At 40.3% G+C, this 12948-nt stretch overlaps 1 protein-coding gene across 15 annotated transcripts in view; it reads left to right on the top strand.

Annotated features, from left to right (window-relative positions):
- Nucleotides 1-8926, top strand: part of ncam1b (neural cell adhesion molecule 1b) — a 92592-nt gene extending 83666 nt beyond the window's left edge. For 11 of the 15 annotated variants that reach the window (XM_037775607.1, XM_037775603.1, XM_037775606.1 and 8 more), the window contains 3 exons: nt 2143-2259; nt 3000-4097; nt 6891-8926. In XM_037775607.1, the coding sequence (XP_037631535.1) occupies nt 2143-2259; nt 3000-4097; nt 6891-7011 (1336 nt within the window). In that variant the 3' untranslated portion in view covers nt 7012-8926. The other 4 variants (XM_037775608.1, XM_037775610.1, XM_037775611.1 and 1 more) reach the window with 4 other exon arrangements.
- The last annotated feature ends 4022 nt before the right edge of the window (nt 8927-12948 follow it).

The following is a 12948-nucleotide window of genomic DNA, read 5'->3' as shown; positions in this document are numbered from 1 at the left end:
GCCAAAAAAAACATAACAATTAATTAAGTAAGGGATAATGTACAGCGAGCCGGTCATTGTTGTGAAAGAAACCCTGACAGGTGACTCTCATCGCCCTGAAGGGATTTCTTTCACAACAATGACCCGCTAGCTGTACATTATCCTGCTTATTACACGACTACTGACTTAAGAAGTCAATCATTTGAAACAAAAACGGTCCGCCAGAGTCCAACATCAGAACTGCGCCCATAGCAACGGTCTGTTAGACATTGCTATAAAGAAATAACAGACTGCAGAACGACGTGATTAACCAATCAGAATTGAGTATTCAACAACGCCGTGTAATAATGCAAGTTAAAATATTTCTAGTTCTGAAGAATATTAACTAATGTAGATTTTTTTTGGTAGACTTGTGAAAATTATTTGATGTAAAACCAAATCAAAAAGTGTGTGATGCTCTTTTAACTGTTATTTGAATCAATCATATCTGTGATGTTAAATGTATTCCAGGCTTCTTCTTCTTTTTTTGATCAAGTTGTTGTTTATCTTTTTGTTGTTTACATTTTGTCTACCTCATCGGCTGTACTTCTACTTTAATCAGCGACTTCCCTACATTCCCCAGAAGGCCTTTAAGGACTGACATTGAAGAAGATTAAGAATCTTAGCTGAAGGTTTTATGTTTTCCATTAAAGAAAAAACTGTTGTGCCTCTTGAGCAAAATGAACACATCTTGTGCCTGCGGTGCATTATGGTCCACTCAGTAAGTATCCGCAGGAACAGGAAAAATACACAAATCAATGAAAGGGGGCCCGTAAATGAGATGAAGTTTTTAGAGTGGATTTCTCCTTCGGTGAAAATATGAAGGATGCTGGGTTTAAGTGAAGCATTGAACAAATACTCTCATGTGCACAATAAGGCACTTTTGAATCAATTTGAGTGGGAAGTTGCATTGCGTATTGATTCGTGCTACATTCAGCCACACGTACGTCTTCGCATGAGTTAGACGACTCAAATGTTCAGACTGTGAGTTGAAAAGATAATCCCTTCACAGTCTGTGTTGACATAATTACTGTCTACTGCTCTTTAGGGCTGGGACACCTATCTCCCGATTCCATATGTATTGGGATTTTTAAGTATTGCTATTCTACAAGTACTGCAATTCGATATTACGATTTATTGTGATTTTTGTTAACTTTTTTAACACTAGACCATGGGAAAAAGTTAAATCATACACTTCTAGGGACTTTTACTTTGGAAAATATCTAAATTAATACAGTAAAAATGTTTGATTTTCAGCATGTACAGTATGTAGTCAGAGATGGCCTGAAGTCAAATATATCTGTGATTGTCATTGGCATTATTTATTAATACATTTCCCTCACAAATTAGTGGTATTTTCTTTTAATTTATAAAAGGACATGTAATGTTTTATACTTCTGGTGAAGATAATCCATCAATCTTATTTCCATATATGTATTTTGTATATACAGTTCCTTTTGTTAACACCTTATTTTGAAAACCAGACGTAGTCACACGAGTATACTTCTTCTAACTTTGCCAAGTCTGTCGCTAGCACGAACCGTCAGCTCCGTTCTCTTTATACGTCCATGGTCAGCTCCATCAGAGCCGTTTGAATGCATTTAACATAAATGTCACCACATGTTACCGCAATACGTTAATGTTTCCTGAGTTAGCATGCCGCTTTAGCCGTGATGTCTAGCTCTGCTTTTTCTGACAATGTGTGAAACCCAAAGTGTTTCCATACGTTACTGTATGTGTAGTGTTTACCACTTTGGATTTAACATGTGCGGGTGCAGGTCGTATCCACGTGGACCCTCTGCCGTTTTCTACTTTCTCGTTTCGGCTCGCTGTTTCCAACTGCGGTTAGTTTTGGTTGAAAGATACGGAACGGATATGACGTCACGTTACTCTGACTACAACAATAAAAGCGGTAACTGTCTTCTACCTCCATATAGACTCAAATTAAGCAAATATATCGATTCTGGAATTAAAAAATCAATTTCAAAATCGTGATACACCGGTGAATGGATTTTCTTTTTTCCCAACTCTACTGCCACTTATATAACCTTTTCTCACTGCTCATTGTGGCAGACATGATAACCGTTCTATGAGGTAATCTGTTGATGTCTCTCTATCCTGCAGGAAAGATGAGTCCAAAGAGCCAATAGTGGAAGTCAGAACAGAGGACGAGTGCACAGCCAACCATAACGCAGCAGGACCAACGGAACCCAATGAAACCACTCCTCTCACGGAGCCAGAGTGAGTAAAAACCGACGTACAGCAACACGGCCTTTTTCCCGCTCAAGTCGTTGTAGCTGTTGTACAATGCACTCCACTTCAAAGAATAATTATCTTGACAAATTTGACCCTTTTTTGAAAAACGTTCAGGTCATTCTGGGGTGGAGTCCACTGAACTATGTGGCTTTTCTGTTTTTATTCCCTTTCAGAGGGATTACTGCACTTTGTGTTTCATCTCCAGCCTTTGGAGATTTTCTGTCTCATTGTATCAAGGTTGAAGCAATACCAGTTAAAGACACAGAAAGGCTTTTTGTCCTCTAGAGTGTGGTCAACTCATATGAAGCCAACCTCAGCAAGCCATCTCTCATTATCAGCAGTCTGGAACAATCAGATGATACAGTATGAGATTGTCACTGGTACTGTTTAACCCTTTATAGGTGGTTCTGCTGTAGCTTTCTGCAGGAAGACTGGTTCTTTTTTTTAGTACATTAGTTTTCCTAGTCAACGTACTCCATGTTGGTGTGTGTATGGGATGTATCCTTTTGATGTCCACTCACAGCATGAAACCCTCTTTTTTTTCTTTGTTTCTTTTTCTCACTAGGCTTAATATTTGCTGTTTTTAAGTTGCTTTTGTCTACGTTTGTGTGAATTTCTAAACGCCAACTAATCCCTCTGCATGCTCTCGTCCGAGCCACCCTTCCTCTGTCACAGTCACCCTGGTGTCTAGTCTGTGTGTCTCTGTTCTCTCCCTGCTCTCTCAGGCTGGCGGCTAACATTGCTGCTCTGGCACTGGACACCCTCTCCTCCGTAGCCACCAACTCTGACACAGCCACTGCAACAATTGACCCCGCTCAGGACAGCCCCTCTAGCGAGTCCACTACCCTCACTTGTAGCCTGTCCACCCCGGCCAACGACCCCTCACCCACCCCCGTCCTGGCCCCGGCTCCGACTCCGGAGTCGAGCACGCCCCCGCCGACTCCGCTCATCTTCACCTCTGACATCGAAGCTAAAATGGCCCCGTTAGTAGAACAAAGAGGATGTGACACCCTGGAAGAACAGGAGAAAATAACCCCTCCTCCTTTTACCCCCGAACTGCCTCAAAAATCTGGGACACCGATACCACCGAAGCGCAGACACTCTCCTAAACTTGCCGCTCTGAATGCTAAAGCTAGCCCGCCTGTATCTCCACTGGTTGCGTCTTCCTCATCGCCCTCTCCCGCTCTCGACACCAAGAAACAGGCTCCAAGGCCACCAGTCAAAAAGCTTCCCATACGGCCGCACACTGTAGCCTCAGACACCGAGACGCCAGCGCACACTGCCGCCCCTCTAGCAACCACTGCCCCTCCAAAACCAGACCTTGATTCAAATCCAACAGATCCTAGTGGGAGTAGCCTTACTGCCTTTGACACTGAACCTGCTGACCAAACTGTTGATAACACTGCCAAAGATGCTGCGACTAGCTATCCTTCAGGGATCCATGGCGCTCTTAAAGTCCTGGATGCTGTAGAATCTGCTCCTCTAGTTACGGACGTCCCCTGTCCCCTACCTGTTACTGCTATTCCTTCTACTCCTGCCTACGCCAGTGTCGAGGCGCCGGTTTCAAATGATCTCTTCACATTGCCGCCATACACGTACGACTTCCTGACCCCCGGCGTGGGGCCCAAAAGTGCGGATTTAGAGCAAGAGCTGACAAACGGGACCGAGAGACCCTCCCTGCCTTTCGCAAACCTTATTAGCTTAGAGAGCCCGGCCTCTGCCCCCTCTCTGCTCAATGGAAACGGAGCAGACCTCCCCCCCTCAGGCCCAGTTCTGGAGGCGTCAGAGACTCTGGCCAAGACTGCTCCTCCTGTCAACGATGAGTACGGCTCCCTCTAGAGGTTTATCTGTGTGTTAGTGTGAGTGTGTGTGTGAGTGTGTGTGTGTGAGTGTGTGTGTGTGTGTGTGTGTGTGTGTGTGTGTGTGTGTGTGTGTGTGTGTGTGTGTGTGTGTGTGTAACTTGTATGCCCATTCATTCACCACTGCATCTTGCCATTGACCACACAATATGAAATATTGTAATGGTAAACTGTGGTAATGACATTGGGTTAATTAAGTTGTTGTGGATTGTGGTAAACGAGTGACATGATGGTTCTGTTCTTTATGCTTGTGTGTGTAACACTTCTCCATTGTGGGGTCTCCACTTTTGCAACATTCACCACAAGAACAGTTGAGTCCCTTTCAGACATGCACCTTGTTACAGAAATGCGAAGGCAATTTTAAATGTCCGTCTCATGTCTGAGTAAGCGTAAAAGTCACAAGGACAATATCACTAGCCCGGTAACATTTCTGTGAAACGTCCAACACGGCACAAGTCTGAATTAAACGCTGTCAGATTAAAGCTGCCAGTGTGCTTCAACAATCCGACAAGCGCATCTGTCGAACAGCTTTCGGAAACCCCCCACCCCACCCCCCGCATCTTTCCGGCAAACTAATCGAAACTGACAACCCGACGTGCAGAGGAGAGAAAGTAAGCAGGGTTTGAACTTTTCTCTCTCAAGCTCTCTTTCAGTTGTTACACAACTATTTCTGTCACTCTTTGTTTTTACAAATGTGTGCATCACTATTAATACCCTCCAGCAGAGACGGTCTGAAAGTGTGCCGCGTTATCCTCATATTTATTTTCCCCATCTCGCCCCCTACTCTCCACCTTCTATCGTGGTTGGACAACACTTCATGCAAACTACCTCTGTTTGAGCCTAACATAATGGCTGGAGAGACATAGTTAAATGGATAGTTTGGTTGTTTTGAAGTGGGGTTGTATGAGGTACTTATCCATAGTCAGTGTATTACCTACAGCAGATTTCGGTCGGCACGCCCCCAGTTTGGAGAAACAGACAGGAGTTACTGCACGTAAGCAAAGCAATGTACTGCTGTGGACGGGGCTGGCAGCAGAACATATTTTAGCCACCTAAAAAAATCAATTAGTTTAAGTGTACACTATGTTTAGAATATTTTCACTGCTTTACGTTGTTGTCAGACAGCCCCTTCTTAAGGGGAACTAAAGCTGTTGTATCCATCTATGCTCTCACCAAAGCCACCAGACTCCATTGAAAAAACAGCAATTTTACCGAAAGCACAGACGGATACAACGGCTTCAGCTCCCCGTCAGACTGTATAGCTGTCTCATGGCAAGGTAAACCGGTGAAAATATTCTAAATACAACGTACACTTAAACTGATATTGATCTTTTTATGTGGCTAAAATACGTTTTGCTGCTGGTCCCTTCCACGGCAATATATTGCTTTGCTTCCGTGCGGTAAATCCTGTTTCTCCAAACTGGGGGCGTGACAACTGCCATCTAACTGACTATTGATAACGTATTTTAGCCACCTAAAAAAATCAATATCAGTTTAACTGTACACTCAATAACTTTAACTGAGACAGCTAAACATAGCATACACATAAACAGATTTTTTTTTAGGTGGCTAAAATATGTTCTGCTACCGGCCCCGTCCACAGCAGTACATTGCTTAGCTTACGTGCAGTAAATCCTGTCTGTTTCTCCAAACGTGGATTTCTGACTGTCATCTACTGTAGGTAATACACTGACTGTGGATAAGTATCTCATACAACCCCACTTCAAAACACCCAAACTATCCCTTTAAGTTGCTGAGACTTTTCGCCTCAGTCTCTAAAAATGAGATTTTCTGACGAAATTGTTTTTTAAATAACCCCAATAATTAGACCTGTTGGACATCGGAAAATATACAGGAGAATTGTCTAATAAATGATGAAATTGAAAGCAATGGGGGGTGAGCATCCCTCTTGCTCACTCACGACAGTTAATTAAGGCTTCAACAGGAAAACAAATTGTAAAATCAATCACTGATGGAGCCTGTTAAATAACAGAAAACATTTTCTTCCTTGATATCATTGCTTTCCAACTCAGCGGTGCCACTACTCCCTCTCGTGCACCAGATGGCAATATTGCACAAGCATTAATGTGGCTTTTGCCCTAACAGGCCTGTCCTGATTAAATTAGGCAGTAACGGACACCTATGTACGGTATGTCTGAATGATAAAACGGTATCACTTACAGATAGATGAAGCCAGTAATGTCACATATTCCATGTCTGAAAGGGGCTTTACTTCAATGACAAAGTGTTTTGTCTCAGACAGTAACTGTTTGCCTCTGAGTGTTGCCTAAATCCTCACCACCTCTACTAGAGAGAACAGAGGCTAGACGGTGTTTTCCTGCTCTGAACTGCAGAAGAGAGGAGAAGAGCTGCAGGCAGGATCTAGATACTGTGCTTCACTGCTAGAAGATGAACATGGATATCGCATACCACAAGCCCAGAGCTCATTTACTGTTCCATCCTAGTACCTTTGAAGTAGAACTGATTAATAGATAATAGATCAAGAAGGCTAGTCGATACCAGATGAATCAACGGGTATGTCATTATCTGTTTGTTTAATTTTGTTGTCAAGGTGGTGAAGAAATATGTAAGAAGACCTCTAAACACAAACAGCGTCTTCTTACATATTGGGTGAAGGTGTCATTGAGAATAAATGGTTAAACAACTAAAGTGTTTCTTTGCTGAGATATTTTTGTTTTCTACCCAGAGATGACCAGATTTCTAATTTTGCACTTTCTACCTTTTTTTCCACTGCAGGAAGATTTTTTCTGATGAGAAAGGCAGGCTGGAGGAGGCAGACTCATCAAACGCCCTGACGGAGATCGCTGCAGAACACAACAGTGTCATACAGACAAATACCACCGAGAGCAAAGCATGATGGGCCGGGGGAAAACCCCTGCCCCGATCCAAAACATTTTGCAGCCGCAGCAGCGACGACGAGCGAGAAACACTGCAGGAGTTTTGATTTCCAGTGCCCTTAACTACATATTCGAAACAACACACACGCGCACGTGTCGATTGGTTAGAGCCGCACTTTGACTGCGCTCTCTGGTTTCATTCATGAAATGTTTACTACACCCAAGGAGTTTATCTTTAGATCATAAGAGATTCATTTTATTTTTTTATTGTTATTTTATTTAACCGGTCAGGACGATTAAGGACAATCTCTTATTCTAATGATCGCTTGTTACATATATGAAATTAGACTTTCTGTTCTGTGCTTTTAGTTTGAATTGCAAGTATTGGATTATTATCAGAAATGTAAGAAACAAAAACACAACCTGACTATATATAGAAATTATTTTTCTTATTTTCATGTCCTACCGTTAAAAACTGTTTGCATTTCTTTTTAGTACGGACTCTTAATTTGTGGGCTTGTCTCATTTAATAGCTTGTTCTGCATGTCTGACCTGCAAGTGGTTGTAAAGTTTTTGTTTACAAGGTTTATTGTTTCACTTCGTCTGTTACAGGGATGTTTCATCTCTCACAGATACGCTGGCATCGATTAAACACAGGCCTGACTTCAATGTTTGGATTATAACCGTATTTGTTATGGTTATAAAAAATACAGGATTAACCCAGAGCCGGCTGCAGGGGGAAAGAGACTGAGAGAATCCCACACAACACATCAGATCAGATTTGGCCCATTTTACGATCAAACATATTCAGTCTGTCACTGCCTTACCACAGTGTTGGTTCAAATATCCATTACTAAAATGTATTTGATTAAAAAAACGGCATTTAGAAAGATAAAAACTGCCAGCAGAACTGCTGATTCTCAGCCACGGGTTGAAGAATCTTGTGATCTTGAGCTAAATTTACGTATTTGTTTTTTTGGGGGGCAACAACATCTACGATAGCAACCGTTTCTTCCTCACATTAAAGCAGCTCAAAGGTCTGGCTTTTGAGTTGGGCTTTTGAAGCGGAAAAAAAAAATGAAAACTCTAAAAAAGCATTTTGTACTATTTAAAAATGACAAATATTTCTTTTCCATTTCCTGCCTGCAAGCTTGTGCACTGTGCCTGTGTGTCAATAGATTGTCTTGTCATCAGTTTTCTATGATAATCTGCATAGCTTTGTCGTGAGAGATTTAGCCTATTTCTTTTTTTATTTAATATATTGTATTATTAGAAGAAAAGTATGATAAATGGACTAATGTGGTCATTATAACACGTGTAGTGTATGAAACTGTCCGTCTCTGGTCACAGCACTATATATCGCCAGCTATAGTGAAGGGAGGTGTTTTGGAGCCTTGGCATGAATTCAGTCAGTACTTTATAATGTATAACTACAAGGCAGATTGACGTGCCCATGTTTGTATGGGGGAAATAGTTCTCATTGATTTCATGAGTGTTAACCTTTGGGGCTTGTTCTGGCATTACACATTTTTATTTCTCCCCCCTCCCCCCCCCCAAGTTGTTATTTGAGTGTTCTGTAATGTGGTCTTTGAATTTCTTTTTCTAGTTTTTGTCTTTTTTGTACAAAAATCACTCACCAAGAGCGACCTGCTTGACAAACTTCAGGATGAAACACTGGCAGGAAGCAGGGTGGTCCACACCTGAAACAGGACATTTTTAACAATAATAATATCAAGAGAATACAGATCTGAAGTATATATATATAAGAAGCTTTAATCACCTTGTACTCCACCGCTGTTACCCCCCGACCACCTTGCTCCCTCGTCACTGGACGCTCCTTTTTGGTTTTATTGGGTCAAACTCAGAAAATATCTGTTGTGTACAGTCTGAGTGCTAACCCATTTACAAAATAAAACATGGTTTTTCCAAATCTAATTTTGTCCTGGCCCATTTTGTCAATTACTTTTTTATAGAAATCCTTAGATTCAGATCATGTAGAGACACATTTATAACCAGTAGATGGCAGTAAATCCCTATGCTTTGGACCCCCCTTTTGTTTTCGCCATGTCATGGACACACACACACAGGACTATTTACAGAAAGGTTACAGTGCAAACAGGTTATGTTGGGAGCTGGAAAATTCCCCAGGCTACTTGTTCAGCTATGGAGGGGAGTAAATAAACACGTGTTACATAATGCATGATGTTTGTGAGGGAGTAAAGTTGATACTTCCAGGCCAGCATGTTGAAATACTATGTACCAGTGAGGGTTTGATATTTTCAGCTGTGTGCATTCCTCCCTTAATGTGGCACCAAACCGGTGCTGTGTCAACAGAGTGTCAACAAGCACTGACCCAGCTCGGCATCCTGTTACCACACTGACCGACTGATCACCCTCTCTTACCTAATTTCATGTTGCAATACAAACTGTTTTTTTGATCTTTTAATATCCCAATCTGCAGTTGTCTGTTTTGTTTATTCCAGGAAAACAAACTGGTGCTAACCTGGTAGTCTGCTGTCTGTCTGTCGGTAGTAATGCCCTGTAGATGTCTCTGATTGCAGCCCTGATGGAGAGACGAGGAGCAGAGAGGGCGATCATTCAGAGCCGTGACGTCGACATCGGTGATGGATGCAGCCAAGTCAAGCCAGCAACAGGCAGCCAGGATGATGCAGGAAGTTAGGTGATGTGGCCTTCACAGTAAAAGGGGGAAAAAAACAGTGGTAAAGAGGTATGGAAGTTTTTATTGGACTTTATTAGTTGTAATCCACAGAAGACATTCCACAAATGTGTACCATGATCTGCAAAAATTTCACAAAAATACAGGGTGATTTTCAATTACGCATAACTTACTCTGTAAATATGTATTTTAAAGGTTTACATGTAAAGTGATATCTACACATTTGTGCATCTATTTCGCAAATGTCATGTGGCCCATAAATCCACAGGAAGCGATCTGCAAATGCGAAATAGATGCACAAATGTGTAGATATCACTTTACTTGTAAACCTTAAAATACGTATTTACAGAGTAATGTGGATGTGACTTAACACAACACAAATACAAAAATACATGTTTGTGGATAGTGAAATATTTGCAGATCATGCTACATATTTGTGGAATGTCTTCTGTGGGTTACAACTAATAAAGTCCAATCAAAACTTCCATAAAGAGGGAGAAGTGACAGGCTTTGCAGTGCAACAGGAGCTCTATCAAAATCTGGCACTTGTACAACAGTAACTATTAATTTTAAATCCAAAGCTGTAGCTACCATTGAAGGGAATTTCCTTTGTATTTCAAGTGGGTATTTCAGGGAGTTTATTCTTTAAATTGTGGAAGTATTTAGGATCATTCATATAAACAAAAGCAATACCACAATATAGAAATACTAAATTACATGCATTCAAAATGTTACTTAAACCTGCAGTAGGCAGAATGTTTTTGGCATCATTTGGCAAAAAAAAGCCATAACAACCTTTCAGCATATTATAATTCAAGTGTTTTGAGAGACTTCTACACCTCCTCATGGCTCTGTTTTCAGGCTTTAAAAAAAATCTAGAGACTTTGACCATTTCTAGTGGTTCATGTCATTTCAGAGACAGCGTTCCTATTGTGTGTTCCTACTGGCTGTGCTCCGGCTGGTGGACGGTGCTTGGTATTTCCTCAACTGATCTCAACATGGCTGCCGGGTCACAAACTTTCTCATTTTACAGCTAAACGGTACACTACAAGATGTTTCTGAAAACATTTTAGGCGAGAAATAGGCATTACAGTAACAGAATATTGATTCATATTTGATCAGCACTGCCTAGTTTGACCGTTTGATCAGAGTTTGCGAGTGATTGACAGCTGCTCAGAGACGGCAGGCTCCAGCTCGGCTCTGATTGGTTGTTTCCCTCCGATCTGTGAAATCTTGCAGATGTCATTAGGAGCACCGGAGGACACAGAGGAACATGATTTTTTTTTTTTTCAGATTACCTGTTTCATGCACTACTGTCAGGATATATAAGGATGACCGTAAAATGAAAATAACTTTTTTCAATCATATTGGCTCCATTTCTACCCACTGTAGCTTTAAAGTTTCAACAGTGTAAGTGGTCATTATGCATAAAGAATGGACTTCATGTTACATTATATTATTGGATTATTATTACTGATACAGTATCATGTCAAGAACATTTAAATGTTGCAGCTGGTACAAGCAGAACTAAATATAACAATTATATATTATGTTCTGTAGTTTAATTGACACACAAGGAATTGTATTTCATATAAATCATATATATGTTTTGTATATAAAATATCAATCTGCAAAATAACTAACTATAGCTGGTAAATAAATGCAGTGGAATAAAAGTGTAAAATAGCATAAAATGAGTGTACTTAAGTATCTCAAAATTGAGTAAACGTACTTACAGTTACATTTCACTACTGCATTGTACAGCTTAAAACTTCCACATGATGGTTATTTTATAGGCTAATTCCCGTAGTGTTAGTCTCAATACATTTGCCTGCTTTTAAGTCAACATTAAAGAAATAAATAAGCAAGAAATCTTGTGTGTTTTGCCCACCAGGATTTGACTAGTGAAATGGCATTTAGACCCTCAAATAAACAACAGAAAAAGGATTCAACGGTTAACAGATATTTGAAAAATGTTGGAGCCTGAAGGGGGAGGGGTGTTTTGTTGTGGGCTGACATTCTTGACCTCAGTTGACCACATGGGTCAGCGTCTTAAAGCACTGGGTCACCAGGTTGCCTTTCGTATTTCTAAAATCTTGTCTACGGCCTGTTTCCAATTAAAACCATCTGTTGAAATGTCAAATATTAAAACGATTGCAGTAACGTAATACAGGTTTACTCTCAACATGTCAATATCCTCCAGTTTGATGGTTTGAGTTATGTCAATCTTGCTCCCATCCCCCCACTAGCACAACAGTACTTGCACACCAAACAACCACTCCCACTCCCACATTTTTGGTGGACTTTTAAGACAAAAGGTGTCTTCTCCAAATGTGTCTCTAAACATTTTCATTCCCTGTATTTTCTCTACATAGAATTTGTGACCGTCCTAACAGATTTTCTTTCTTTCTTCATCCAAGTATAATTTTGTATCCAAATGAAGGTAAGCATTAAGCAACTCAACATATTTAGGATAAGGTCTGAGTTAAAAACTTTACAGGAAACATTTGTGTTGAGGCAGACAACCTCCACCAAAAACATGATAAACATGATGCTTTTTTTTATGATATGTACTCAGAGAAGGTTGCTGTAATTGCTTTTTATTGATTATTACCTAAAATATGGATGACATTTTAAATAGTATTACAACTAACATGTGGAGCTCCCATATTCTATACATCCCCCCCCCCCCAAAACACCTCAGTGTTATCTTCTACCAAGATAAAAGACATCACCTCCCAATTTTAATGGTGTAACAATAAAGTTACAGACTAATACCATTTTGACTCCAAAGTCAATCTTCATTTTAATTTATTTAATTAATTTATTACTTATTAATGTTATATTGATCAGACTATGACATCAAGTTCTCATAAACCAAATTAATGTTTTAAATAACCTAAGCTCTTACGTTTTTTTTAGTTTTATTTATTTTTGCGCAATTTAAAAAAATACACAACCATAACAAAAGTAACTAATAATATACAATGCAGGGAGAGGCAGAAATCCCACTGGGCTTATTTGAAGCCTCAACCTAAATAATTAAAAAATATCACAATGTTAAAGAGAACACAATATTAATACAGAAAATTAGGGATGCACCGATGCCGATACTGGAACGGATATCGGGCCGATACTGACTCAAATAGCTGGATCGGGTATCGTGACAATGGAGCTGATCTATTCAATTAAATTCTATGTTTATATACTATATACATTATATACTTTAAATTGAATTCCTGTTAAAGTTTTGACCAATTTGTTGCTGCGTTAAAAAAAG

This window comes from Sebastes umbrosus, chromosome 7 (assembly GCF_015220745.1).
Source record: "Sebastes umbrosus isolate fSebUmb1 chromosome 7, fSebUmb1.pri, whole genome shotgun sequence".
NCBI lineage: Eukaryota > Metazoa > Chordata > Actinopteri > Perciformes > Sebastidae > Sebastes > Sebastes umbrosus.
This window is presented reverse-complemented; position numbering and strand designations above follow the sequence as displayed.